Below are 27,523 nucleotides of genomic sequence, written 5' to 3'. Positions count from 1 at the left end.
ACCAGAATCTTATCGCAATGGGGGGCGAGTCTGCTGTGCTGCGCCAGATATACGGTTTGGATACAGGGAATACACTCCTGCATGGCTGTGCGATGTTAGGGCTGGCCGTGACCGCACAGTTACTGATCGGGCAGTTCGGCGTCGACATCAACGCACGCAATGACAATGGAGATACGCCTTTGCTCCTCGCCTGTCGGAATGGAAAGTTCCCTATGGTTTTCAAACTGGTTGCGAAGGGTGCACGCGCCGACATACCCAACAAGTACGGCGAGACACCACTACATTGGGTCCTTAATATACCTGACGAGATGTTCGAGCACGATGGCATGTCCGGCAACAAGATGACACTGGCCATCGACATGTTGATCCACGCCCGAGGAAGCCTTCAGGCCCAGGCTGAGATGTGGTGCTCAGCTGGAGACTTCTACAACCGTCTGCGCTGGGCGGCCGGGACGCCCCTTCATCGGGCAGTATCGAGACGGAATATCACCGCGGCGAGAAATTTGTTGTCGAGGGGTGCAGATCCTCTGAGTTTGGATGGGACTGGGGAGCAGCTTACACCCCTTGATATTGCAATGCACCATCATAACGAGCCAATGCTGAGGCTATTGCTTGATAACTGCATTTTTAATATCAACACCCATTACGCCACCGGACATACGCTTTACAGTCGAGCTGTGGCTAGCGTGACGATCCTTGAAATGATCACGATCCACGGTAAGGAGTATCCGAAGGCAGTGAACGATACTCTGGATCTGTTGATATCTCGAGGGTTTGACATTACTTGCGCAAAGACAGATAGGGTGGAAAGCCATGTTTACGAGCTAGATGCGCTGTTCGTCGCAGTCTATTACGAGAAACTCGCCTGGGCTCAGTACTTTCTCTCGTCGAAACGGTGTATGGAGATCCTGGATATCAACAGGCCGAACGGCGAACATGGAATGACCGCACTCCATCAGTCAATCCACGATCATCGAAAATCCATATTCACAGCTCTTTTAGATGCAGGCGCTGACCCGAAGTTGCGATGTTCAACAGCATCCGTCCATCATAACCTTGACATGCGCATAACGAGTCTACACCTTGTTGCGCAACAGGGCGACCCCGACCTGTTCTTCACCAAGCGTCTTTTGGAATATGATCTTAAAATTGACGCCCCTGATTTTCACGGCATTACGCCCTTTGCATGCGCTGTGATTGAGGGGAACTTACACGTTGCTAATAAGCTCCTGGAGCACGGCGCAGATATAAATGTCAGTATGGGAACTGCAACGTCCAAACCGGAGAGCCGAAGAACGGTGCTGGCTCAGATATTATCTAGAGACTGTGCCCTCGCCCTCAATCGATTGAAGTACCTGGTCTCAGACCCGCAAGACGTCAGCTCAGCATTGAAACGGCACGGAGACGGTGCGAGCTTCGAAGTAGGAGAACTGACGAGCGCCTTGCATGTATTTCTCAGAGCACACAAGAACAGGCAAGATACTGCTTATCGGGGTTGTCTTCAGGTTCTCTTGAAAGCTTTTCATCATTCTTCTCAGTTGGATTATAAGGATGAAAAACAGCAGACTCCGTTGCATATTGCCGTGTTGTACGGAAACGTCTTTGCTGTTGCGGCGTTGTTGAGTGCTGGAGCAACAAGAGACCTGGAAGACGGAGAGTGTCGGACACCAGAGGATTTGGTGGCTGTGGCTGAGTATAGTGACGGGGACAGGAAGCGGGTCTTGGATTTACTTGGTCGCATATGAGATGAAATTCATTAGCCTCGAGCAGAGTGAGAGGAAAATGTGGAAGACATGGTTGCAGAAACCCTTGATTTAGTGGCTGGTGGGATAGAGCAAGGATGCTTGGTCATGGAGTATCTCTTCCACCCCCTTGTACTGGCCTTCCCAGCATTGTTGTATCACAGAGCCGCCAACCAAGTGATCCGTTGAGGGATACTTGCTCAAAGAAAACAACTTATCCACCTTGTCTGCATATAACTCCTTTTCCTGGACCGATGTGAATGGGCCCGGCGATCGATACGGCCAATGATCAGTCATGATCGTATACAAAACTGACCCCAGACTGAAAATATCCGTTTCCTGAGTAGACACCCAGGGCTTGTTCGGATTGAAGAACCCGGAGTCGGGCAGATGGCCACCATCGATACTGCCACTTGTGGTTGAAGAACCACCAAAGTCGCAGAGTAGGAGATCGTTGGATTGTAGTAGAAAGCAGTCGAGCCGCAGATCCGAGTGGATAACTCCTTCTTGGTGGATAAAGGCTATAGCTTCTGCACTTTGAGAACACCACTTCACCCGCAACGCGAGGCTGGTCATGCCGGCATGCTGATCAAGATAGGTCTGAAGGTTACCGCCGCCGGCTTCAGCTAACAAGAGGCCTGAGGGGTCATGGGAGACACCGAGAAACCTGGGTCTGTTAGAGTCTGGTGAGAGAAGAAGCAAGAGTGCTTCCATACGGGACGATTCTAGGATGTGCACCTAAGATCTGAAAGATCGCCTCCTCAACCTTGAAGCCCTTTTTGATCTCTTCAACAGTCTCCTTCGATAACCGACTCTGTGTATAGTGAGGTGACTTGAGGACCACTCCATTACCCACTCTAATAATCGAGGCAGTCGACCCTATACCTAGTTCTTCACCTAGCATCCGATTGAGAGAATACATGTTGACATGCTCCATGATCTTGTCCTGCGGTGATCGATTTATCACCAGGTAGTACTAATCACGTGCTCTCCAGCCTCCCTTTCTTGGCATCAGGACTTTAGAAGAGTGCTGATTATGGTTATAACTCACTGTTGAGCAAGGAGTTTAGGATTGACCCACGACGGGGAGCAGTGGAGTGGGCGCAGTGGAGTGGGCGCTGTGGAGTGTTGCCAGAATTTAATGTTGATAGATCGATTCTTACTTGCAACAAGCCTGGTTTGATCTTCTCGGAGTTTCTTGACTTGAGTGAGTGGGACTCTCATTATGGGTTGAGAACTGGAGTCCTGTGGTCACTGGTGACGTGACTGAGAAGAAGGAAGAAATAGCTGCCTGCTCAAGGTTGTGTCTGTGATTTTGGACTGTTCGCCAAGTCAGACTATTGGTCCTCGCCCTGCAGGATGCCGGCAAATAAGAGCCTAAGACGCAGCTTGGGCCACCATCCAGACCCAATTGCTGGCCTTTGGAATGTGAGGACACGATCTGTTCTTTGACCTGCAGTCTTAGAGTTACACAGAGTGTGGTCATGGCTTGACTGCGAGATTGCGCTGTAAAGGTTTAATGCCATCAAACCCTTCGCTGTGCTCACCGACTCTACGCCGTACGGAATGGATGCATCTGATCTATCACATTCGAGCCGATCACCATGCAAGCGGGACATTTAGGGCATTACCCGAGACGGCAGGGGATTTCCAGCTACCCACACGTGTGATCGTCGGTTTAGTCGATCGGTCTGAGGGACCGACACTTGGCGTCACGATCTGTGTCATCCAGATGGAGCCCACTGTGTATGAAGACTCTGACCCCGGCACACCGGGCAGTGCGGGACCAGCTGGTGATTGCCTGATAATCATCGGTCCTCCCGCCAGCCAGCTGAATTTATAGGCTGGCGCGCCCGAATTTCAGGGCCTTCTTTCTTTGTCCTGCATCCTGTCGTGGTACCTGATTTTGAGATTGTGAAACACGACCGATATAGCCCCTGCGCTGCCTTTTCTGTCTTACATTGACTTGTACGAGAGAACTTACGATGGAGGCTTTGCTAGGGGTGCAGGATGGTATCTCGCAGAGGACGCTGTACATTGCTATCTGGGTGCAATATGGTCTCTGTACAGTGGTCATGATTCTCCGGGCCTACTCGCAGTTCTTCGTCCTTCGCAAGTTCTCAACCGATGACTTTGTCATGCTCGGCGCCTATGTGCGTCGCAATCCCCCTACTCCGTACACAATTGAACTAACAAACCAGATCCTCCAAGGCGTCGCCTCCTCTCTCTGCACCGTCTCAACATATCACGGCCTCGGAAGCAGCGTCACAGCCCTGAACTACGACAAAATCGTCAGTGTCCTCAAATACGCCATGATCTCCATGCCCTTTGGCGTCCTCGCCCCGCTCCTCGGTCGCGTCTCGTTCATCCTCTTCCTCCTGGCCTCCGTGATAACAGTCCACAACCTCCGCCGGAAACTGCTCTGGGGGTTGATTGTGTTGCAGGTGGTGATCAATATTGTCCCGTGCGTGGTGCAGTTTACGCAGTGCGACCCGGTCGATGCGCTTTGGGATCCGATGCGGCTTATCTCGCATTGTCAGGGGGCGGTGGTTGTTCAGAAGTATGGGTATTTTCAGGGCGGTATGTTTGATCCATTCCTTATTTAATAAAGGGTTCTGACTTGGTAGCATTCAATGCGTTGACGGATCTCATTCTGATCCTGACTGGTTTTGCGGTGATCGTTTCACTGAAGATGCGACGATCGAATAAGGTCGTTCTATGCTCGATTCTTTCCTTGAGCCTGCTGTACGTTGTTTCTCATCATTAGCTATACCACTGACACAAAGCAGAGCAATGATATCCGCAATCCTCAAAACAATCCAGATCCAGAACCTGAATAGCCTTAACTTCAGCTGTTTGTCTCCCACCTCTCCATCCATGGATCATACTTGAACTAACATCCTCAGACGAAATGGGCCTCTGGGCAATCTGGTACCTGTACGATCTCCACTCCCCTCTCTATCAACCCTTTCTAATTCCAAATATAGAACAGAAGGAACAGTTGTAATAGTCACTGCCTCCGTTCCGCGCCTCCGCGCAATTGTCGTTCTCCGCCGGCAAGCAAAATCCTCATACAATCCATACGTCTCACCGGATTATGCCGATGGAGCACCACAGTACGAAGGGTCGAGTTCGAATAAGCGGCGCTCGGTACGGGCAATGTGTCTTGACCATGATCCGTCGATGGAGGATACCCTTGTTGGTAGTCGGAGTCGAAGCCGGAGTCATGGCAGTTTAGATGGGGAGGGGGAGGTAGTACCTATGGAGTCGGTGATGTCGTTGAATCGAAGGGTGGATGAGAGGAGTGCATTGTAGTTTCTGCTTCTACTACTACCGGCGTTAGGTGTGGTTTGCGTCACATACCCCGTTCCTGCAATTGGCTATTCATGAGAGTCTACAGGGATATAGAGGCGCATGGCCTTGATCATTTACCATCTGCATCATTATTATAGCATTAAACAATACGGCGTTATTGATACTAGCCCTAACAAGCCAACTTTGTCTGGTGCGGTCCCTAGACAAACAAGATCGCGAGCAGCGCGCCAACAAGCCCAGACACTCCAGCCTGTCCGAGAATCGCCTTGCTTGCACCGCCAGTGAAACCAGGATCGTCAGGGCCAGTCTCCGTTCCTGTGCCGGAGTCAACTCCAGACCCAGAACCACTGCCGCTGCCGCTGCCGCTGCCGCTGCCGCTGCCGCTGCCGCTGCCGCTATCGTCGTCACCACCTGATCCAGAACCCAGATCAAAGTCCCAGCCCGATCCAGAGCCGGTGCTTGTCGGCGACGCACTGTCTCCTCCATCGTCGTCGCCAGATGATCCAAGACCAAGATCAAAGTCCCAGCCGCCGGAGCCGCTGCCGGGGGAGTCGGTTGAAGTTGCATCAGGCGCATCAGGGGAGTCGGGGATGGTGAATGAGAAGCCGGGGCCGTCGCCGCCGCCAGTCTCATCAGGACCAGGGCCGTTTGTTTGCGTGCCGGTTGGCGAGGGTCCGGTTGTGGTGCCTCCTCCACCACCACCATCACCACCACCACCTCCTCCTCCTCCTCCTCCACCACCGCCGCCGCCGCCACTACCACCGAACAGGAGTTCGATGATATAAGCGATAAACTGGATGAGGTACTCAAGTAGCTAGATCATGTCAGCAAGATTCCTTGAACTGCGAGAGAGTCCTACCGGGCCGATATCGTTAGCTAGATCGCGGAGCTGAGTGGCCACCTCGCGGGTCAACAGAATACTCGCGTTGTCGAGAATCGTCGTGACCTTGGTAATAAGATCGGAACTCAAGAGATCAAGCAGCGTCTACCACAGTCAGTACAGACCTTAGACATGATCAACTCCTGATCCATCATACCGGAAGCAACGGCCCAAGACTCCCCGCCAACTCCTTCAGCGCATCTGAGTTCAAAAGGTTCGAGATAAAATCCACCAACCCCTTCGTATCCTGCGCGCCGTCCCCACCAAGCAAATCCGCCAGCTGGGTGATAATCAAATCAATGTTCCGCAGCGACTGCGGCTTCAGCAGGTTCAGCAGCGGCTCAAGCAGATCCCTGATGCCGTCGACGATCCCACCGAGATCCAGCTGTCGAGATACAAGGCTGTGCACGTCGTCTTGCGACACCCCGTGGACCTGGATCAGGGCGATACCGCCATCATCCCGTGCATTGAGCGTCTCCGCCGCAGCGGAAGTAGCTGCACCAGCGACAGCGGCAACGGGGAGTGCAAGCAGTGGGGCGAATCTCAGAAGACGCATTGCAGCGATCCAGGCAGGAGCTCCTGTTCTCAGAAACGAGTGCAGCCGTCAGCGGGTCAACGAGCGAGCGACGAATCTGGGGTGCATAAGCGGCACGCAGGGCCTTGATATAGCTTATCCATGCCGTTCGTCCCCATCGCATGCTCCGTCTCCGCCGTGCCCTGGCTCAGGTCAAGTCAGGGTACATGTGATGGATCGCGTCCCTTACGCAGGGTCTAGCCGGATCCTGGATAGTGTCATGGTGAATGAGAGCCATGGCCAATACTGTTTGGTTGTGGATACTGCTGGCCGGGAGAATAGATGAGTGGCGCTGCGGCGTGGAGAGGGCGCGAAGCGGGGGAGGCTGTATGACTCTGGCCGTCTGACTTCGAAGGAACTGACTCGGATGGAGTCTCGACGGGGTTATATAAGGGTTCGGGTCTGGCTGAGGGTGTTGGCGGGGTGGGAGGGCCCTAAGCGTTGGATGCACGTGTTGGAGGCAGCCAAAGTCACGTATCTCGGCCCGCGGGAGGTGGCCTTGGCTAGACACTGTCTCACTTTTCATTCTGTTCCTGTTCCCCGCTTAGTTTAGCATCCTTGCATAGGATCCGACAGGGATTGCTTGTAATGAGATCGTTGAGCTGTTTATAGAAGGTGTTCACCTGACGATAGCTCCAGGGCTAGATGCAAGTCCGGATGAACGGCTGGGACTCGAAGGCTGATCTTGGTTTACGGTCGGGGGAGATTAAATTGAAGCAAGCAGGTCCTAAAAGAGTACGGCTGATCTCGCTGTATTGTAGAGCGATAATTTATTTGTTCGTTGTCGACGTTTTAGGAGGTGTTCACATAAAGGTAGCAGACTATTCATGGAGTCAGATCTATCGAGCACTTTGAGAATCTGGAAGCAGAGACCTCCATCCACCCAGTGATCAACGACCATCGTACACAAAGAACTCAAACTTATACACATATGGAGCATACTGTGTTGTGATGGAAAGGGGCAGACCACGCGTCGGAAAGACTCCGTGGCATCCACATGGCTGACCTACGGCATCCTGATCGAACGCTAGGGCAAGAACGTTTTTTTGGTATAAGCGCTAGTATTCTGCCAGCTGTAAACTCAACTACCTAACTTGCTTGGTTTTACCGTATAGCTACTTATCCTAAACACCACGTAGAGGTGCAAGTTAATGCTTGGGTGTTATACACAGCCCGTATAACTAGGCAAAACAAAACACCCAAACGCCTAACACCCAAACGCCTAACACCCAAAACGCCTAACACCCAAAACGCCTCACGCCCAAAACGCCTCACGCCCAAAACGCCTCACGCCCAAAACGCCTCACGCCCAAAACGCCTCACGCCTAAAACACCTGCCCGAGAGTGTAAGATATAGATATAAACTAACCTAAGTTAATTAGGTTTTTCTTATCCCTATCTTCTAGGTCTAAGTTAATTAGATTTCTAGTTATTCCCTAAATTAACTATCTTGTACCCCCCTAAGGTTAACCCCTAGTTACATGCGCTTGAGTTCTCTAGAGATAGTCTTATATAGAATATTAAATAATATAATTAGGCTACTTATAATTAGTATATGCTTTACTAAATACTCCTAGTAAGTATATATATTTAGTAAAGGGACGGAGCCTATTATCTTTTTAGTACTTAGAATATAGTATACTTAATTATTCCCCCCAAGATATAATTAATAGGGTATTAATATATAAAGGCTAATATATCCTTATCTATTCTATATTAATACTACCACGTACGATTCTTATAGAACGCCCTAGAAGGAAAAGGATTTACCTTTATACACGGTTATAATAAAAGCAAGTAAGCTATTAACCCCTAATAAGGAGCAGAAGCGGTCGACCCTAAGAGATTTATATATATAGACTTTTAAGAAAGGTACCCAGGTTTATCTCCGGCTAGGCTAGCTTAATACTATACTAATTAATAAGTTTTTATACGAACAAAGCTATTAACTAATATTATAAAGAACAAAGGTATATAAAATAAAGGTAGGAAAGGGACATACTGGTTCCTGTACAAAGCTATTAGCATGCCTCTTATAATAATTAGGAATTAGGAAGAGAAAGGATACTTACTAGTTCCTAGAAATATAAATATACTAAAAATAGCTTTACCTACCTTTCTTATATAAAGGGCGTGTAAGAGCTATTACTAGTATATAAAAATTAGCTAGTACCTTTCCTAGATAGGAAATAAATATTAAATAAAAGAGAATAGATAAATATATGCTATAGTAATAAGGTAGATAGTAATAAGAAAAAAAAAAAAAGAGGGGGAAGAAGAAGAGAAGAAAACCTTACTTTAGTATTATATTACTTAGTTATAGCTATATAATAACCTTACTAAAATCCCTTACTAAGGCCTTTATACAAAGCTAACTATCTATACTTAATAAAAAATATCTCTTTTATTTACTTTCTTTTTACTTTTAACTTAATAATATTCACAAAGTAGTTAAGTATTAAGGCTTTTATATAAAGCAGAATAAGTAGAATAAAACAAGCAAAATAAAACAAGCAGGTAGGTATTAAAGCAGGTATTAAAGCAGGCGTATAAAGCAGGCGTTAAAGCAGGTATTAAAGTATCTACCTGTTATATAAGGATCCTAAACTTAGCAGAGCGTTTAATATCCTTAGATTAAATTAGTTAGCGCCTTCTTATATAATAGGCAACACCCTCTTCTTCTTCTTCTTCTTTTTCTTTTTTCTTATCCCTCTCTTTCTCCCCTAAGCCTAAGATTAAGTTATTAATCTCTATTATATCTTTTACTACCTCTATATTAAGATCCTCTAAAAATTCCTAAGTCTCCTTAGGCTTTTTATCCTCTTATATATCCTAATCTTTAGCCCTTATAAATAAATACTTTTCTTATATAAAAGACTCTATCTCTAGTTCTAGCTTAATCTCTGGCTCTTAAGCCTTTAATATAATAAAAAATAAATACTTTTTTTAGATAAAAGATATTATTTCCGGCTCTAACTTAATATCTAGCTCTTATATAAATAATTTAGCTTTTTTAAGCCTTTTCTACTTTAGTACCTTTTTTTTAAGTAAAGAAAACTTATAAATAGTCCTCTAAATTACTATATAAATCCCTTTTTTAAAATTAAAGTATAGAAAAAGGTTAACAGCTAATTAAGACTTATTATATAATTTTTAAAAGAAAATAGAATTAATATTATTTACCTAACAGGTAAGATAAAAGATATCTTATAATTATTACTTATATATATATAATTCTTAAAAGAGATTTAGGAGAAAATATATTTAGATATAATACTTATATAAGTTAATAAGTACAAGCTAAATATATATTATTATTATACTTAAGTAGAGATTAAGATTAGATTAATAACCTTAAGTTTAAAAAGTTATTTAAATATATATAATAAAGAGTAGTTAATAGTTTTAGAAATAATACTAATTATTATCTACTATAAGAGGTAAAAGCTATAAGATATTTTTATACTCTTACTTAGCTAAAGGGCCTTTATATAAGTAATAGATTTTTATTAATATTACTCTAATTAACTAGTATAATAGCTAAATTATCTCTTTAAAAATAAAGAAATAAAAATATAAGTAGACTTTTAAGGATTTAGTAAAGCAGGTAGGGAAGAAAAGGTAAGATCTAGTATTTCTACTTTATTAGAAATAGGTTCTAGCTTTATACGAGATATTCTAGATAATAAATTAAGAAATAAATAAAAAGGAGTTCTTACCTAATAGTTTTTTTCTATATTTTTAGGGTATATAATAGTAGGATATATATTTTTTATATAAGTAAACTAGTAGTAAAAAAATAATAAAATTTATTATACTAATCTGCTAGCTTATTTACTTAGTTAAGATTATATTTTATTCTAGCCTCTTATACAAGCTCTAGCTTTTTATTTTTATTAGAGTTTATATATAAGTCTTAATCAAATACCCTAGTTAGTAGTTAAGATAACTAAAGAATTAGTTAAGACCTAGTCTTAATATATACTTAAATCTAGGCCTGAAAATCAAGATATATTATATAAAATAGTATAAGAGTATAATCCCTAGATAAAGGCTATGTAAGAGGCTATTAAAGATTATAAAAAAGCTATAATAACTAATTTTAAGTTTAATTATATATATTAGGGGGTAAGTATTAATTATTATTTATTATATAGTTAGTAGAAATATAGATAAAAGTATTAAAACTTACTCTAATCCTTAATATTATTTTAAAGCTACTTAAATAAATCTATATTAAAGCTAATACCTTTATTTTATATATTATTAAGTAAGTAATAGTAGTTTATTTATAGCTTACCTAGAATTAAGTATAAATAATTTACCTAACTCTAGATTTAATACTAATTTTATATTTATATAAAGGATATAATTTATACCTAGAGAAAAGGTATATAAATTATATATAAAGTAATTTAATTACTTAGCTAATTTATAGAGAACTTGCCCTTATACTAAAGTATATAAAAGTATTCCTAATATTATTAGTCTTTGTATATAAGAGTTAGAGAAGTATATATATAATATTAGAATATAAGCCCCCGGGTTAATTAAAGCTATTATACCTTAATTTATTAATTTACTATACTTGTACTATATAAATAATAATTTTAAATATTAATCTTAAAATAAAAAAATTACTAAAGCTTATACTGCGCCTTAGCTAATAAGATTATTTTAGTTTCTTAATCTAATTATATAAGTTATGGCTACTACTAGGTAATAGCTAAGATATTAAGGAACTATTAAAATATACTAACTATTATACAAGAGCTAATACTAATATAAACCTATATAATATAGTAAGAATAAGTATTAATAATTATATATATTTTTATATTATATAAAGTAAGCTTAAGATATTTATTAATTAACTATATAAAATTAGGTTTAGGGATAATATAAGCCTTATAATAATACTAGAAATCTTATAAGTATTATTATATAATAGCTAGGGCAAGCTGCTTATATATAAAAAATAAATAATCCCTTATATAAAGTTAGCCTAGCCTAATATATAAGATTAAGTTTAACTTACTTACTAATTAAAAATCCCTAATTCTTAAAATACTAATATAGTATTTAGTTATTATAACCCTTAATTTAACTAGTAGCAAGGTCCGTATAAAACTAATTTAAGACTTTTTTTACTTTAGCTTAATCTATAACTAAGTTTATATATTACTAGAAGAAGCCTTACTAATATTATATATTTTTTAAGGTTTAAGTTTTTAGATTATAGCTTTTAACTTTTAAAACTTAAAATATCTCCTAATTTAAAAGGCTAACCTAATAGATAAGAACTTTAATACGTATATAAAGAATTATATTATATTATACTATATAATTCCTTTTTTACATGCCCTATAAGCTAAGGCAGGCCTTAATTATATACTTTTAAACCTAGATATTATAAGTTATATAAAGAATTCTAGTAATATCTAATACTATTATACTAGCCTGATATAGGTTTAATATCTTAGCTTTATATAGCTTAAGATTAATTAAAGGTCGCGGCATCTTAACAGGTATATAAAGGTTAGGAAAAGAAGATAATTAATTAAAGTATTAAGTATTAGGTATAGGTAGTAGCTATCTATATAGGCGGTAAGTACTAGCGCTTACACTAAAAAAACGTTCTTGCCCTAGCGTTCGATCAGGATGCCGTACTGACCACCGACCGACCCACTACTCTCAAGGAACCTGGAGCTGCTAATTTCGTTTGAACTCGTTCTATTGGTCAGAGTAGTTGCACTGTCGTCAGTCTTCTTCAGCTGCGGCTCCGGCCAAGCTCCTTTCTCGATCGGTCGCTGATCTTTGTTTCTTGTCCTTGTCTCTCACCAGTCAGTCACTCTTTGATTTATTTCATTTTAACCACAATGAAGACCGCCTCTTCTCTCCTTACTATCACGCCCCTCATCCTTGCAGCATCTGCCAGCAAGGCTGCCAACGGATGGGGCTGCTTCGGCGACGTCGGCGACTTCCAAAACCAAGGCGACTTCCAAAACCAAGGCGCCTTCACCTTCCAATCGATCAATCATTGCCTCGAAACCTGCGATGAAGGCGACTTCAAATTCGCCGCTCTCCAAGTAGAAGACTGCTGGTGTGGAAACACCGACCCCGTTCAGGAGGACGTTGTCTCGACCGACCGATGTGACGAGGTCTGCCCCGGCTACGCCAACGATATGTGTGAGTTTGGATTCCTGGCAGCACACTCTCTACTCTACTAAAAGTCTGCGTTAGGCGGCGGCGATGATGCGTGGTCCATCTACGAGATTGGGAGTGAAAGAGGACCCGCCTGGCTGTCGACCTCGTCAGCAACCGTCTTGACGTATTCAAGCACTGCGACTGAAGAGGGTACGGCTGAGGCTACATCTGACGCGACAACCTCGTCTACCACTACTTCGGGATCTACGTCTACCGTCACGTCGCCTTCGGCTGCGTCTACCTCTACACCGTCGCAGACGCCGTCTGCTGCCTCTCCTGCGTCTACCACCGTTGATCCTGAGCCTACTGAGAACAGCGCCAGTCGCCGCTTCAGGATCCTCTTCTAGATTGTCCTATAAGCAACGGCTAGCAGGATTACTCCAGCCTGATAGAGAGGATTGCTGCGGAGTCGTGTCAATCCGTGGCTGCATTTGTATACTATAGATCTTCAATTACAACATTGTTTACATAGTCTGCACGTACCTCATCAATCAGCCGCAAGGCAAAGTTGAAACGACCTAACCAGTCTACAATGCATAAAAGCCACAGATCATTCCCGCCGCCTCGCGCGACAAGGCCAATCCGTCGGCGTCGTAATAAAATGATTCTTGAACGACCATTCCTTCCCCGGATCGATCCTCTCAAACTCATAATCCCGCAGCAGAGTCGCAACAAGCTTGTTGATCTCAAAATGTGCTAGATTCCGCCCGGGGCATTGGTTGTAGCCCGCTCCCCACTGATTCTGTTAGTTGTTTCCAGTGACTGGAGAGTGGGACGTACGTGAACGAGGTAGTAATCCATGAATCCTGCTCGCTCCTTATCGAGCCATCGCTCCGGGTTGAAGGAGTTGGCGTCGGGGCCGAACAGGTCGGGGTTTCGGTGGATGACCCAGAGGTTTACGCTTAGGATTGTCTAGATGTTTGTCAGTATTCTTGTTTAAGGCAATGCGCTGAGCGTACATACTCCTTCAGCAAAATACCGTCCGCGAATCGTGAGACCCCCCTTTGGCACTACACGCGGGAGATTCGTCCCAATGGAGGAGTGATAGCGGTACGCTTCTTTGATCTGTAATAGTTAGTGTACGCTCCACGCGCGACGAGCCACATACGCAAGCCTGTAAGTACGGCAAACTCAAAGCCTCGGAATACTGCACGACAGGCGAGAGCTCGCTTCGTTCCTGAGCCGCATCTAATTCCTTCCGGAGACGCTCCAGGTAAACCGGATTCCGGAGCAGGTAGTATACCACCGCCTGCAACGACGCACTGACCGTCTCCGCGCCGGCTCCTAGATTCGCCGCCGCAGCGGCGAAGACGTCTTCGTCCGTCATCCGTTCGGGGTGTGTATTCCGGACATGGAGCCACCGCTCCATCATGTCGTTTCTGGCGCCGGGGTTCTTCTTCCGCGTGTCGATTGCGGCTACGCATGTGTCGAAGAGATGTGAGGCTGGAATCAGCCCGAGGGTGCTCATTATGGGGTTTCCGATTGTGAGGTTGTGGAGCCACACGAAGTGGCCTACCACCGAGACATACAGTGCCAGATGTCGGGCGTTAGCGATTGCATTCCCGATGTCGTGCCCGACCTTGGTGAATCCGAAGGATTGGCTGAAGGTGACTTCGCCGACGACGTCGAAGGCGAAGAAATTGAACCATTTGTCTAGGTGGACTAGCTCTTTTGTTTCGGTGAGTTTGTTGATATGGCCCTTGAGCGTGGTGATGATGTCGTCGATGTAGGACTCGGATTTTATAATGTTGGATAGGGCGTAACCCGCTGCTACGTTTTTGCCCTTCTCGATGTGTCGCTGGGGGTCGGTTTCGGACATTTGGCTGATGAAGCGGTAGTCGGGGATGCTGAAGACTTCGTACCAGCTGCCCTGATTGCTGTTAATGATGGTAGATATATGATGGTGAGCGTGCTACCTTGGCTATCTTCGCATGAAGGAGATGCTTAACTGCGTCTGGATGGCCAATACTGACCTCATTGTCGGTGATGCGGACAAAGTCTCCTACATGACCCATTAGCATACTTCCATTAATAGATTGCGCACACGTACCATGCTCTCGATGCAAAGCGAGCATCTCCTCCTCGGTATGCCCCTTGATGATCTGCTGGATCTTCCATAAGCTCGAAACAGAAGCCAGAAAGGGCCCCGGGATGTCTCGGATAGAGGTCAAGTATTTTCTCTTGAGCCCAATTGCTAGGATTATAAGTGCCGGAATCACCGGCCACGGCAGTGCCATGACAGATGGGAATGCCATAGCTTGCAGTTATATTCAATGGCTACCGCTTTCTCAGTTGAAAGAAGAATACACCGTACCATATACAGACTTCCGGCAGATGGGCACCTTTTGTGTCGAGTCGCCCAGAGTCGAGGCCTCGGTTGGCAGGGGGTCCAATCGGATGGTAGGTATATTTACCGTTTGACAGCTGCACTAGAGGTAGCAGATGCAGCTAATCCTTAGCGGGTGTCAGGAAGATGAGTCTTGGTGGCCGTTTCAACGATCCCCGGTTCTCCCCAGCTTGTTTCTTACAACATCACTTCTACAAACTGCAATTAAGAGTGCATACCTATTTTCGACAATCACTGGGATTTCGTTTCACCCGGTGGCTGCTTTCATAACTTCATGTCCTTCGAAATGCCGGCACGCCACAGTCCTGCGTTAAGAAACCGTCCACGCTAGCGCTGGCTGACAGGGATCAGTGCCGCTGTTGCAGCTGTCATATATTTACTGCATCCTTCAGTCTGAAAAGGAGGCGGGGTATTCTAATTGCAATGAAGGTGGCCGTTGAATCTGATCGCAACGGCCTCGCCTGTGGAGATAATCGACATAATAGCATTGTGGATTCCTCTCCGACGTCAGTTCCATATGAACGCCTGGGTATTGGCCTGTCCTCTTCATTCAGCAATTGACCATGCAGAATCATGCAAGGTTCTGCCAATAATCATTTCAATTCCGTCAACGCGCAGGCATCTCATCCTCGAGACTTTTCGGCCCGGTGTTGTCTACGTACCCCTGCAGTTAATAGCCATAAGCCGAGGCCTTCAGGCACAATGCTTTTATTAACGGCTGTCGCTGACCAAATGTTCTCAAACGTCCTCCGTCGAATGTTCTGACCATGGCGATGCCGCAGGACTTCCCTCCCGGGTTCCTGGAGGAGGACCGACGCCCAGGAACAATCATCGGCATGGCCGTTGCAACCGGCGTCGCAGGAGCGGTCGTCCTAACCAGAGTCTACGCGCGATGGCGATACATCCAGAAATTCGGCCTCGATGACGCCCTCATCTGCGTCGCGATGGTATCTATTATCCTCACCACTCTATCGACAGACCACTAACGAACCAAGGCCATCCAAATCGTCCTCCTCGCCGTCATGCTCCAGGTCCTCCACCACGGCGCAGGAAGGCACCTCGCCGCCATCGACCCCCTGTCCGCCCCCCCGCTGTACAAATGGCTCGTCGCCGGCCAGCTCATCTACATGCTCAACCTGTACATCTGCCGCCTCAGCGGCCTTGCCTTCTACGCAAGATTGAACAACATGCCCCGCTACGTCTTCTACCTCCGTCTCTCCTTGGGGTTTATCACCGCCGTGTATATCGCGCAGACGCTCATTATTGCGCTGCAGTGTATCCCGCTCGCAACGCTGTGGGGCGGTGCAACGGGAAAGTGTATATCCACGATGGTGGTGAACATCGTCACCGCGACGATGACGATCGTCTGTGATTCGATTGTTCTGCTGCTGCCGGTGAATATCATCTGGAGTTTGAAGGCGAAGGTTGCGCGGAAGGTGGCGCTGGGCGTGGTGTTGTGTTTTGGGGTTTTGTATGTCCCTTCGTCTTGGGATCTTGGTGGTCTTGCTAACGTTTCTAGTGCTGTTGTGTATGTTCCTGTTCTTTCTTTAAGAAGATTTCATCTCTGACTGGTTCCTAGGGCCTCCATCTGCCGCCTCATCGCCATGCTCCCCGTCGTCAACGACCCGCTCGACGCAACGTGGCACTTCTCCGTTGTGCTTGCCTGGTCCTCTGGGGAGATCAGCGCTGCGATCATCGCCCTGTCGTTACCGGCTCTCAAGGCGCTCTTTGGATCGGCGTTGAAGGATAAATCATCCTCGAATAATTCCAACTCCAACTCGAGGAGTAAGAGTAAGAGTAATGGCGCTAGCGATGTTCCGCTTGAACCGGTGCAGCGTGTTAGGGGCAGGGTCTATGGTGATGTCAAGGGGTATTCGAATTCTATTCGCGGTGGTATGGGGGCTGGGAGGAGTGGGAGTGGGAACGGGAGTGAGGAGGTGTTGTGGCTGACGAGTACGGATGAGGATAGTATCCAGGTGGAGCGGTCGGTGAGGATCACGGTGGCGAATTTTGGGTAGTTTATTTCGTATATACAGGAGTTGAGTTTATCGTACACGGCCACTCTCCATCCATCTATCACGCGCGGTCGAGTGCCTGACCAAGACACATCTCATAATACACCCCCCGTAGCGCCAGCAACTCCTCATGAGTCCCCTTCTCCTTAATCCGTCCCTCAACAAGAACATAGATACAATCCGACCCCTTAATCGTCGACAGCCGATGCGCAATCGCCACCGTCGTCCGTCCAACCCCCGCCTTCTCCAACGCCCCCTGCACAATCCGCTCACTCTCCGTATCCAGCGCCGACGTCGCCTCATCCAGAAGCAGCAGCCTCGGTTTCCGAATCAGCGCTCGCGCAATCGCAATCCGCTGCCTCTGCCCGCCGGAAAAGAGACCCCCTCGCGACCCGCAGGGGGTTTCGAGCCCGTCGGGTAGCGAGGAGATGAAATCGTAGGCGTTTGCTTGGTGGCATGCCGCGTGGATCTCGTCGTTGGTTACGGGGCCTTCGACCCCGAGCGCGATGTTGTCCCGCACTGTGCCTTGGTAGAGGACTGGTTCTTGCTGCACGAGGGAGAGGTGCCGCCGGTATGAGGAGAGCGGCATGTTTGCGATGTTGCTCCCGTCTAGGCTGATGGAGCCGGAGGTGGGGTTGTAGAAGCGCTCGAGAAGGCCGATCAGGCTGGATTTTCCGTGGCCGGAGGGGCCGACGAAGGCGATTGATTGCCCAGGTTTGACCTGGAAGTGGGAGGTTAGTATGGATGGAATATTGCGGGTGGCAACCTTACGTCGATGTTGAGATCTGTCAGCACGCGCCGGTTCGGTCGCGTGGGGTAGCTGAAGTTGATGCCGTCGAGGCTGATGCCGGCGGCTTGGTCGCCGGTTTTCTCGGTGTCGTCATCCCCGTCTTGCACGCTTGGGTGGACGTCGCGGAGGTAGAAGATGTATTGACAGGCCGCTTGGCCCTTGGTGAGACCTAAGGAGTTAGATATGGATCTTCTTACGAGGGAATGGCTTACTAGTTGTGAACATGAAAAGCGATGCCGCTGCCTCGCCAGCAAGGATTGCTCCAATGACAATCATGTATAGGCGGGTACTCGAGTACTCTCCGGTGGATAATAAACGTCCTCCGTACCTACATTGTTAGATTGAGGTAGCAACGTTAAGCTAGAGACGTACCAGAAACTCAATGCCATAGACAGCAGCGAAAGAGACTGCGTCAAAGCCAGCCATGCAGCCGTCCAGACTAAACGTTTAATAGACTTCCGCTCAATCCCGGCCAGCATCTCCGTGTACCTATCCAAAATCAGAGGCTCGATCGCTAGGGACGCTACTGTGCGAATAGCAGACATGGCCTCCCCCGCCAATGCCGCACTCGCCGCGAACTGATCTGCAGTGGCTTCCTCCAGTTGGAATTCTAGTCGGATTCTGAAGTAACCGCAGGTGGTAATCGGAATCAGCGCTCCCGCTAAGACGACAAGACCCAGCTTCCAGCCTACGGCAATCGCAAAGATGGCGCTGGCAACTATGTTGACGAGCCCGACGACTATAATGCCAAGATTAAACCCGAGCAGCTCTTGGAGACTGGTCGGCTTGGTGGACAGATTCGAGACGAGGGAACCGGTGGTGTGGCCGGGTTGGTCGTAGAACGCCATGTCTTGCTCGAGGTACTTGCCGAATATCTCCAGTCGGTAGACGTAAATCATATGCTGTCGGGGTTAGACTGATTCAACAAAGGGATTGGCACATACAGTAGATATCACGTTGGTCAGCCATCCTAGAATCCCGTACACGGCTAATATGACAAGTGCAACGATGAAGAACATCAGGGCGTAGAACTCGCCTCGGTCGACCATCTCGCTCGTTGATCGAATCTGGAATGCATCCAGGGCTCTGGCGAACAGAAAGGATATCACAGGATTCACAGCACCTGAACCCGTTAGCTGCAGTAAAGCCATTGGAGTGGTAGCAAAAGCATAGAGTGGTCATACCTCCAACGACACAGGTAGCAATAGCGACGAAGAAATGCGGCCATAGCTCTCTGCGCTCGAATATAATCTTGGCTATGCACGCTACTAGGCCGCGCCCGTTGGCAGAGGGCGTATCAAAGTTCTCAATGACACCCTCGTCAGTTGGTTTTTCTTGCTGGGCGGATTTGTTGGTGATTGTGGTCACAATCTCATCCGAGCTTTCTTCCTCTCCGGACTTCTCTTCCTTGACCTGGCCAAGGTCTTGCGCTTTGATCAGACGGTGGTAGGCGCCGCTGGCGGCATTAAGCTCATCGTGTGTTCCCTTCTCCACTATCTGCCCCTTTGATAGAACCACAATCTGGTCCGCTTTCTGGATTGTAGAGAGTTTGTGTGCGATGACTATTGTTGTTCGCGTCGCAGACACATTGTCAAGAGCTTTCTGAACAATCTTCTCCGCACGTGGATCCAGAGCGCTTGTTGCCTCGTCGAGAATGAGAACCTTGGGATCAGAAACAATACTGCGAGCGATCGCAATTCGCTGCTTTTGGCCACCGGACAGCACGCTCGCTCGCTCTCCCACTTGCGTATCATACCCCTGCGGAGTTAGAACCTGTTATTCTATATCGAGGAGGTACACACCTCAGGTAGATGTTCAATAAACTCGTGGGCAAAAGCCGACTTGCAGGCTTGGATCACCCTTTGCAATTGCTCCTCTTTCGAGGCATTGACATACTCCGTTCCTGCTAGACCGTAGACGACATTTTCAAACACCGATCCATTGAACAGAGTTGGTTCCTGCGATTATCAACAGGGTCCATATCTCGGTAGTTCAGATCTGTAATGTAGACATACCTGCTGCACGATGCGAACATGAGTCCGCAACCATCTAACATTGAGATCTTTGATATCCACACCATCCAAGTAGATGGACCCAGCTTTCGGGTCATACCATCTATCCATCAGTCCACTGACAGTACTCTTCCCCGAGCCACTAGGTCCCACCAAAGCCGTGGTCTTTCTAGCTGGAACCGACAGGCTGAACTCTTTCAAGACTTGGACCTGTGGGCGGGTCGGGTACGAAAAAGAAATGCCCGAGAACTCGATATCACCCTTGCAGAGTTCCGGCTGCGCGCCTGCTGGTGACAGTCCGTCGATTGAGGGCTCGCGGTCGATAATCTCCCACATAAACTGCGCTGCGGAAGCAGCTTTGGTGATCTGGACAATCTGCGGCGCAATCTGGGTCATGGACGTTGCGGCCACGATGACGGCAAAGATGACTCTGATACAAATTAGCAGAGACTTAATGGAAGAGAGGAAATCCTACGTGACGACATCTCCCGGTGTGTCAACCTCGCCCCTGGCGTACATGCGGATGCCCTGCCAGAACGCCAGCCCGTACCCAGCATAGACGCAGAAGAACTCTGCCGAGTAGAGAACCCCCATGTTGAGCGACTGCGCTAGGCTCAGCCGCTTCGCTTCAGCAGCGTAATCGGTATATTTTGCCGTCAATTTGCCGAAAGCGGAAAACGCGTGCACGGTCTTCATGCTCGCGAAGATCTCTTCCGCTAGAGAGCCGGCGTTGGAGTTGACGTGGAGAATGTGGTTCTCGGTCTTGACGAGGATCGCTAAGCTGACTGTCGTGACTATCAGGATGGCCGGGACAATGCAGATCGTGATGAGGGTGAGCTTCCATTGGACGATGAAGGCGATGATGAAGGCTGTGACAAAAGTCGACATCCCCTGTAAGAGGAAGCCGAGTTTCTCGGAAATTCCCTGGTTGACTAGGTTGGCGTTGGTGGTGACCTGGACGACGGGAGAGCCTCCAAGGTTCAGGTCGAAGAATGCCATGTCCTGTTGGAGCAGGCGGTTCAGGAAAGCGATCCGAAGGGCCTTCGTCGTGCGGAGAGCGGAGATAGGGAGGCATGACTGCGTTGGTTAGTGGGATGCATGGCTTGAATGTACTAGGTAGTCTACCGTCCAGATGTACACCATGCCAAACTTGCCGATGAAAAGGTACACAAAGTACAGCCTGATCTTAATTAGCATGTTGTGGACATGGATCGTGCTGTAGGTTACCCACACAAAGTCGTTCAAGGCACTGCGGAACTCCCCCGGCGACTTCTGGCCGGTCGCAAACTCATCAAAGATGGTGACCATCTTGCCGAAGAGCAGATCCATGAGAGGAAGAGCCGCCCCTGCGCCGATGGCCCCGACCAGGGCAAAAGCCATAAGAAGCCAGCCGAAAGAGTCGGCATAGCGGAAGATGCGCAGGTAGCTGCTCAAGCCCCCGGCGCCTTCAGCTGCTGCCTTTTTCGATGAAGAGGACTCATTGCTGTCCACACCGATAGGATCTTGACTGGACATGAGGACGGATCGAGTTGTTCATGGTTTCTAGATGGATGGGTGAGAAAATGTCATAACTTATAGCCAAGCGATGGTGTTGAAAGCGGAGGTCCGCGGGACCCGAGCTGCGTGCAATGGATCGGTGGCAATCGTTCCATTCGGGATCCGCGGAGGATACGGTGACATCTTATCTGATTGTATAGCAGTGGCTTTGGGAGTTTAATTCGTTGTATTGGAATAATTCATCAGATGATATATGTCAGAGCGAACATATTTCAAGCCACTATTGTTGTGGACATTGGGATGTGGGAGCACTTGACTCGCAGGGTATGGTCCACCCTCATCATTTCGTGCTTCCTGGTGTGTGGCTGCTTGTGTGATATATGGGAGACATTGAGAACAATCCATTCTAACAAAAGAAAGCAAAAGAAAGTGAGGATGCGTCAAGAAAGACCCTGCCTCCTAGCCTTATCGATAATTCTGCCTCAGGCGACGACGATAAGCACAACCCCAGATTTTGCAGGCAACCACGTTTCCTCTCCTTCAGCGTGGAGCACCTGCAATGCCTCGAATACGCGTCGACCGATACGGTACGTTATTCTCCAGCAAATGACACAAAACTAACAAATATAGGAATCTGGTACCGCCTCTTCAAAGGCAAGCCCAGCCGCACAGGAGGATGGCGCGTCCACCCACCCTCCACTCGCGGCCCCAGACGAGCCGCCGAGGAAGAAGAACCCGGAATTCTGCGCAAATTCCTCGAAAATGGCGCCACCACCATCGCCGCGCTGCTGATGCTCGGTATCGGAGGGTACTCCTACCACGTCTTCTACAAGCGCCTGGTGCTGCGCAAAATCGACAATGCCTTCTCGCCGGGTTTCTCGTCGCTGGAGCTGGCCGCCCTCGCGCAGCATGGGTATACCCTCGAGCAGGGGATTGATGAGGATGAGCGGAAATTCAAGATTGTGCGTCCGGAGCAGAATCTTATTGATGCGATTGTTAGTGGGAAGGTCAAGGGTCACTACTATCTGCTCTTCGGGGAGAAGGGGACCGGAAAGACCTCCATGTTGCTGGAGTCCATGCAGAAGATCCACGGCGATGGAGTCGGGATGCTCGAAGCGCATGGGGATATTGAAGTCTTTCGGCTGCGGTTGGGAAAGGCGATTGACTATGAGTACCATGAGGATTATATCGGGGGAATGTTTAGTATTCGCGGCCCGAGGGATTCCACGGCGCTGCTGGATATTGAGCGCGCGTTGAATAAGCTGGAGAAGGTTGCACTGCGGAGGAAGAGTGTTAGTGATAAGCCGTTGATTCTCATTGTTAGCAACCTGCACTATCTGCCGGATAATACTGAGGGACAGCATTTGATGGATCTGCTGCAACAGCGGGCGGAGATGTGGGCGGCTAGTGGGCTTGTTACACTGGTTTTTACGAGCGATCAGTATCGGACAACGGAAATGCTTCGACTGCATGCGACGCGATTGCAGGTGATGAACATTCAGGACATCTCGAAGCCAATGGCCGTGCAGGCAGTCAAGGAATACCGACAAACCGCGTTTAAAGAGGATGTACCGGCTAGTATTCTAGACCAGGTATACAGCTTGGTCGGCGGCCGACTGATCTTCCTGGATCAAGTGGCACGGTCAAAAGATATGCTCAAGACATGCAACGCCATCTGCGAAAAGGAAAAGCGCTGGCTGCTGTGCAAATGCTGGATCATGGGCGCAGAAATGGACGATAAAGCCGAGGACCAGCAAGATCTTGCAGTAAGTCTTATTCTTCACTATTGCATTCCATTCTAACAGTCTAGTCCGGCGCATTGCTCCTCGGTAAAACCCTGGTCCAGCTAGAAAAAGACCCAAACCGGCCACATTACGTCTCCGGACTACCAGGGATGGCGCTGCACAAAGTGCAAGAGCTCATGACCCGACCGGACCTGATCAAGGGACTGGATGAGATGAACATCATTGCAATCGACGCCGATGCCGTGGTCAGAGCGGATTCCGTGCCGATGCAGAACGCCTTTCGGTCAGTCGTCAGCGACCCCGATTTCGAGGCACATCTGGAGGCGACGTTGGAGCGGCTCGACGAGATAGAGGGCTTGGGACGCACGACCGAACTCCGCCTGAAGGACTTTATGGAAGGCGAGTTCGAGATCAAGGTGCATAAGCGGGGTGGCGATACGTATTTGTCGGTTGAGAAGAAGAAAGAGAAGGAATAGGATGTATGGAGTGTTTAAAACTTGTATATACTCATCCCGTGAACTTGACGGATTTACTACAGCCACGATGCTGCTCGAAAAAACAGCTATACGTGTAGTTCAGTCCAGCCGACGCAATTAGCCTAGGAAGGCACGAAGGCACAATGCAGTGTTGGTCGTACACGGTGATTAGGTACGATATATGCTACTGTGCTTCTTCAACAATGGAGATACATTAAACCGGTTGAGCTCTACCATATAGAAACACTAGAGTGGGAACTGCGTGGAGACAGTTAATATAAATGAATGGATTTGGTCTGATGTTCTGAATGCCTAGGTAAACTCACGCTGTACATTGGTATAGTACTTAGTTGGGTCCGGTCCAAGAGAATGCAAGATAGATCATGAAAAATCTCAAAACACAATCAATATCATCGCGAGTTTTAGCTGCGAAAGTTTGTCCAGTATGCTCCGATAACTTGTTAATCCACGGACGAAGGCTGGCAATCGTTCTGTCGTATAATCGCAGTTGGGTGTAATCCACTGGACCGTGCCCTAGTGTAGAAGGGTCAAAAGCCACACCAGAAGCCTTGGCCAGAATTTTGCTGGTTTCCTGGCTGCCGCTTGCAACGGCGTAGGAGAGAGCTGTGTACCCATCGGGGCAGATCTGGTGTACATCAGCCCCAGACTCCAGTAATAAAGTGACTAGTTTGTCGCGGCCCATTGCAGCGGCGATTGAGAGCGCGCTGCGGCCAAACTTATTTATAGCATTTACATCCGCGCCCTGCTGTAGAAGCTGCTTTGCGATGGTTCCGTGACCATGTCCGACAGCCATTAGAAGAGCAGTATGGCCAAGCCGTTCAGTATCATCGACACGCGCCCCTGCGTCTAGTAGTATATTGATCTTGGTCAAGTCCGACTTTGACGCGGCAAGGTGCAACACAGTTAAACCCTGCTCGTTGCGGGTATGGATGTCAGCTCCATGGGCCAGCAAGCACTCGAATGGTCCCTTTTGCCACTGGTCCAGCGCGAGGAACGACACAGGATCTCCAGGACCGTGGTTGACGTCAACCCCCTGCCGTAGCAGTTGCTTTACCGCTGAGGTGTTTCCGTGAACAATCGCGGTTCTCAAAGCTTCATGGCCATTCTGGCCTCGGACAAAACGTTGTTTGGATGGAATACGTAACCTTCCGTCTCCATCCACTGGCAAGAAATCTAGGATCGCTTGCAGAGGCCCGGGGTATCGGTTGCGTTGCGCAGCGTCGATCGCCCGCGACGTCTCAGTCTCGTCTTCTGGGCGAAAGATTGGGACACCACCTTTGACTAGTTCCCAGACGGCCTCTCCGCAAGAGCCTCCGCAAATCTGGATAAGAGCTTGGAAACCAATCTCCGGGTTGGTTTTATTGGCATGTCGGATAAATGGAAGCAAGCTGAGAACCGTCTTGTTATCGCGCTGCAGGCTAGCCTGGTTAAACTCCTGGATGATCTGCTCAAGGGGTATAGTTTTCAGGATTTTAACGCCAATCTGTCGGCATGTTTTGGAGGTCCTGGCAAAGGCAGCCAGGTCACCGGTTCGGCATTGCTCCAGGATGTCGAGCAAAAGCTCAGCTGGTAGATCGAAGAGATTGAAACGTGCCATGTTGAGCGATGGTTGAGTGAGGATAGCGACACTGCGATCTGCCGGGCACTTATTTATGCTTTCTGATACCACTGGACTCAAAGACATGGAACCCGAGATGAAAACAAGTAGTCCTTCATCTTTGTCGTTCGTCAAACGCGCAAAGGTCACACCCCACTTGGCCTCACAGTCTGTTGGACTGTGATCAAAGGAAGTAGGTAATGCCACTGTAACAAGGTCTGAAACCTATTGGCGTATTTCAAGAAACTCTCAGACCGAAACGAGCAAGGTACGACCCAAGGGCCCTCTTTCCTCAGTAGGAAGACGCGACCAGCAGCTCTGGCAAAAGGAAGGAGTTGCATTACTCTGTTCGATTACTGCTCAAGATCTAGACAGGCTGAACCGGTACTACACCCTCCTCCTCATCCATTTGCGAACATCCTTCCCGTACATATACACACCCACTGTCGTAACAAGAAACGCAAGGTGGAGTCCTGCCAGGGTCAGAAACGTATCACGCGGTCCAGATGCCCTGACCCAGTCGACGACGAAGAGCGAGAAGGTGAATCCATGGAGATCTATATGCTATCAGCACTGCAAAGCACGACTTGGAATAGAGTCAACTCACTCTTGAGAATACTCAGAACCACTTGCGCCTCAATCGCCGAAGACTTGTGGCAGTCAAGACAGTATGTCACGGCGACTGTACTCCCAAGGATACATCCGAAGTATATCAAGCCGAAGCAGACGGTCGGCACGATCCAGTGGTCGCTTTTTTCGATGCTCCAGCCGTATCCTGCAAGACCGATTGTGGTTGAGATGACCACGGGTATCATCATGACGAGACGGGATTCAGGCTCGTATACTCCGCGATTGTGGTAGGCCTTTACACAGGCGACGATGTCAGAGATCTTGCCCCCGACCACGCTACCGAGGATCGTTCCTATAAGCGGCGAGATGTAGAGTAGTCCGGTTTGGACTGGCGTAAATCCGTATCCGTTGACCGACTGGAACAGATGTGCTATTGTCTCTGCTAGTACGGCCAACCAACCGAGCGAGAGCGCGTATACGGACGCCGAATACAGGAGAGGTGGTGATTTGAGTAGGTGCAGCGGCTTTATTGCTAACGATAACCAACTTGCCGCGTGCAGGCGGCCATTCCATGGACGCAATGTCTGCCGAAAACGTAGGGGAGGCGATATGCGCAGGTCGTCGGTGTAGGTTTCACCAGGGCTGCGTACGCCTAGAATGATTGTAGCTTTCTTAACCAGAATTAGCCAGAACACATATACCATCGGCTTGACGTACATTCTGATCGTGTCGTGCCCAGTATGTCTCCCTGCCGAAGATACATAGGCCGCTGAAACAGACACCAGATGCCGCAGTGGATATCCTGCACCGATTAGCACTTTCGAGGATGTTTTATATGGACCACGTACCACATCACCCAGCGCCAATTCAAGCTCTGTATCACCCCAGCACCAATCAACGGAGACAGACTCTTTCCTGAAGCCAGAAGCAGCATGTAGATGCCCAGCCGAAACCCGCGCTCCTGCGGTTTATAGATCTCGGATATGGTAACAGACACGAGGAACTCGCCAGGACTCGACGCAAGACCCTGCACAAATCGAGCCAGAATTAAACTGACATACGTAGGGCTAGCAGCGGCCCACGCAGAAGAGGCGATCAGCAGTGTGGATCCTGCAACATAGACAGGCCGGCGGCCAAAGAGGGTTGCGGTTGGTGACCAGATGACGGCGCCAGTACCGAGCCCTAACATGTAAATTCCGATAGTGTATGAGACGTGCTGTATACTGACACCGAACTCGTCTGCAATTTCTGGAAAGCCCGTGGCTAGAATTGGGGCTAACGCGGCGGAGAGAAAGCTGAAGAAGCCGACGGCGTATAGAACCGCATCACGGCGCCATGCTGGCCAATTAAGAGGGTCGTTGGGAACGAAATCAGTGGATAAGGCTGGATTCGAGTCGTTGATGAGTTTGTGTCGAATCTGCAGCCAGCTTTGTCTTGGCTCTGTGCTGGAGAACCAGAGTTGTGTGCCTACACGAGTCAATGGGAGCATACGATTGTAACATGAAAGAGGCCTCACCTGGAGGATGTGTAACATCTCGCTCAAGCACCTCAACCTCGTGCTTGACCTCCATGAAACTGGTCAGAGATGTGCGCGGTGATTGGAATACTTGCGCGGGGGCAATCTCTTCTAACGGGCCTTGTAGGCTTTTAATCTCGTCTCTGGTTGAAATGCGTGACTGTGGCGTATTGCAGTCTAACATTCCTTACCATCGGCTGGTCTAGACCATCTGAGTTA

General features: G+C 48.2%; 11 protein-coding genes across 11 annotated transcripts; 6 read left to right on the top strand and 5 right to left on the bottom strand.

Moving 5' to 3' along the window:
* Positions 1–1,157: 1,157 nt before the first annotated feature.
* Positions 1,158–1,780, top strand: BJY04DRAFT_397 (uncharacterized protein). The gene has a single exon (XM_073720283.1). It carries the CDS (start codon positions 1,260–1,262, stop codon positions 1,743–1,745), a length of 486 nt encoding a protein of 161 aa, XP_073577080.1. The 5' UTR covers positions 1,158–1,259; the 3' UTR covers positions 1,746–1,780.
* A 34-nt stretch (positions 1,781–1,814) lies between these two features.
* Positions 1,815–2,679, bottom strand: BJY04DRAFT_212309 (protein kinase family protein; the record flags this gene model as incomplete). The annotated part of the gene is made up of 2 exons (XM_073714551.1): positions 1,815–2,409; positions 2,459–2,679. The coding sequence occupies 2 exons, from the start codon at positions 2,677–2,679 to the stop codon at positions 1,815–1,817; spliced, it is 816 nt and encodes a 271-aa protein (XP_073577079.1).
* Positions 2,680–3,623: 944 nt separating this feature from the next.
* BJY04DRAFT_388 (uncharacterized protein) lies at positions 3,624–5,226 on the top strand. Its single transcript, XM_073720269.1, has 6 exons — positions 3,624–3,895; positions 3,944–4,322; positions 4,370–4,487; positions 4,532–4,596; positions 4,649–4,679; positions 4,730–5,226. Exons 1-6 carry the CDS (start codon positions 3,728–3,730, stop codon positions 5,055–5,057), a joined length of 1,089 nt encoding a protein of 362 aa, XP_073577078.1. The 5' UTR covers positions 3,624–3,727; the 3' UTR covers positions 5,058–5,226.
* Positions 5,227–7,149: 1,923 nt separating this feature from the next.
* BJY04DRAFT_175487 (uncharacterized protein) lies at positions 7,150–7,414 on the top strand. Its single transcript, XM_073709330.1, has one exon. The coding sequence runs from the start codon at positions 7,157–7,159 to the stop codon at positions 7,364–7,366; it is 210 nt and encodes a 69-aa protein (XP_073577077.1). The 5' UTR covers positions 7,150–7,156; the 3' UTR covers positions 7,367–7,414.
* Positions 7,415–12,336: 4,922 nt separating this feature from the next.
* On the top strand, positions 12,337–13,388 carry BJY04DRAFT_175486 (WSC domain-containing protein). The gene is made up of 2 exons (XM_073709329.1): positions 12,337–12,700; positions 12,755–13,388. The coding sequence occupies exons 1-2, from the start codon at positions 12,391–12,393 to the stop codon at positions 13,063–13,065; spliced, it is 621 nt and encodes a 206-aa protein (XP_073577076.1). The 5' UTR covers positions 12,337–12,390; the 3' UTR covers positions 13,066–13,388.
* Positions 13,269–14,955, bottom strand: BJY04DRAFT_225387 (cytochrome P450; the record flags this gene model as incomplete). The annotated part of the gene is made up of 6 exons (XM_073718203.1): positions 13,269–13,454; positions 13,499–13,630; positions 13,682–13,783; positions 13,827–14,588; positions 14,635–14,720; positions 14,769–14,955. The coding sequence occupies 6 exons, from the start codon at positions 14,953–14,955 to the stop codon at positions 13,269–13,271; spliced, it is 1,455 nt and encodes a 484-aa protein (XP_073577075.1).
* Positions 14,956–15,832: 877 nt separating this feature from the next.
* On the top strand, positions 15,833–17,083 carry BJY04DRAFT_212304 (uncharacterized protein; the record flags this gene model as incomplete). The annotated part of the gene is made up of 4 exons (XM_073714550.1): positions 15,833–16,012; positions 16,061–16,536; positions 16,585–16,593; positions 16,645–17,083. The coding sequence occupies 4 exons, from the start codon at positions 15,833–15,835 to the stop codon at positions 17,081–17,083; spliced, it is 1,104 nt and encodes a 367-aa protein (XP_073577074.1).
* A 58-nt stretch (positions 17,084–17,141) lies between these two features.
* Positions 17,142–21,411, bottom strand: BJY04DRAFT_225385 (ABC transporter ATP-binding protein; the record flags this gene model as incomplete). The annotated part of the gene is made up of 11 exons (XM_073718202.1): positions 21,114–21,411; positions 21,008–21,062; positions 20,358–20,959; positions 19,886–20,312; positions 19,673–19,828; positions 19,055–19,628; positions 18,815–18,993; positions 18,243–18,772; positions 18,083–18,198; positions 17,852–18,039; positions 17,142–17,801 (listed from the first exon to the last, which is right to left on the bottom strand). The coding sequence occupies exons 1-11, from the start codon at positions 21,395–21,397 to the stop codon at positions 17,142–17,144; spliced, it is 3,771 nt and encodes a 1,256-aa protein (XP_073577073.1). The 5' UTR covers positions 21,398–21,411.
* Positions 21,412–21,879: 468 nt separating this feature from the next.
* On the top strand, positions 21,880–23,761 carry BJY04DRAFT_175480 (ATP-binding protein). The gene is made up of 3 exons (XM_073709328.1): positions 21,880–21,966; positions 22,010–23,145; positions 23,190–23,761. Exons 1-3 carry the CDS (start codon positions 21,939–21,941, stop codon positions 23,598–23,600), a joined length of 1,575 nt encoding a protein of 524 aa, XP_073577072.1. The 5' UTR covers positions 21,880–21,938; the 3' UTR covers positions 23,601–23,761.
* Positions 23,762–23,946: 185 nt separating this feature from the next.
* Positions 23,947–25,218, bottom strand: BJY04DRAFT_212301 (ankyrin repeat-containing domain protein; the record flags this gene model as incomplete). The annotated part of the gene is made up of 1 exon (XM_073714549.1): positions 23,947–25,218. One exon carries the CDS (start codon positions 25,216–25,218, stop codon positions 23,947–23,949), a length of 1,272 nt encoding a protein of 423 aa, XP_073577071.1.
* A 387-nt stretch (positions 25,219–25,605) lies between these two features.
* BJY04DRAFT_212300 (major facilitator superfamily domain-containing protein) lies at positions 25,606–27,488 on the bottom strand (the record flags this gene model as incomplete). Its single annotated transcript, XM_073714548.1, has 5 exons — positions 25,606–25,775; positions 25,826–26,459; positions 26,506–26,590; positions 26,637–27,255; positions 27,305–27,488. The coding sequence occupies 5 exons, from the start codon at positions 27,486–27,488 to the stop codon at positions 25,606–25,608; spliced, it is 1,692 nt and encodes a 563-aa protein (XP_073577070.1).
* Between the last annotated feature and the right edge of the window lie 35 nt (positions 27,489–27,523).

Source organism: Aspergillus karnatakaensis (assembly GCF_047715665.1).
Source record: "Aspergillus karnatakaensis strain CBS 102800 unplaced genomic scaffold BJY04scaffold_1, whole genome shotgun sequence".
Classification (NCBI taxonomy): Eukaryota; Fungi; Ascomycota; class Eurotiomycetes; order Eurotiales; family Aspergillaceae; genus Aspergillus; species Aspergillus karnatakaensis.
This window is presented reverse-complemented; position numbering and strand designations above follow the sequence as displayed.

Bases quoted from the DNA above. Each gene is read 5' to 3' on its own strand.
- BJY04DRAFT_397 (XM_073720283.1), top strand. From the start codon at position 1,260: ATGGGAACTGCAACGTCCAAACCGGAGAGCCGAAGAACGGTGCTGGCT.
- BJY04DRAFT_388 (XM_073720269.1), top strand. From the start codon at position 3,728: ATGGAGGCTTTGCTAGGGGTGCAGGATGGTATCTCGCAGAGGACGCTG. The intron at 3,896-3,943 runs GTGCGTCGCAAT...CTAACAAACCAG, and splicing joins TTGTCATGCTCGGCGCCTAT to ATCCTCCAAGGCGTCGCCTC. The intron at 4,488-4,531 runs GTACGTTGTTTC...GACACAAAGCAG, and splicing joins ATTCTTTCCTTGAGCCTGCT to AGCAATGATATCCGCAATCC.
- BJY04DRAFT_175487 (XM_073709330.1), top strand. From the start codon at position 7,157: ATGCAAGTCCGGATGAACGGCTGGGACTCGAAGGCTGATCTTGGTTTA.
- BJY04DRAFT_175486 (XM_073709329.1), top strand. From the start codon at position 12,391: ATGAAGACCGCCTCTTCTCTCCTTACTATCACGCCCCTCATCCTTGCA. The intron at 12,701-12,754 runs GTGAGTTTGGAT...AGTCTGCGTTAG, and splicing joins CGGCTACGCCAACGATATGT to GCGGCGGCGATGATGCGTGG.
- BJY04DRAFT_175480 (XM_073709328.1), top strand. From the start codon at position 21,939: ATGCCTCGAATACGCGTCGACCGATACG. The intron at 21,967-22,009 runs GTACGTTATTCT...TAACAAATATAG, and splicing joins AATACGCGTCGACCGATACG to GAATCTGGTACCGCCTCTTC. The intron at 23,146-23,189 runs GTAAGTCTTATT...CTAACAGTCTAG, and splicing joins AGGACCAGCAAGATCTTGCA to TCCGGCGCATTGCTCCTCGG.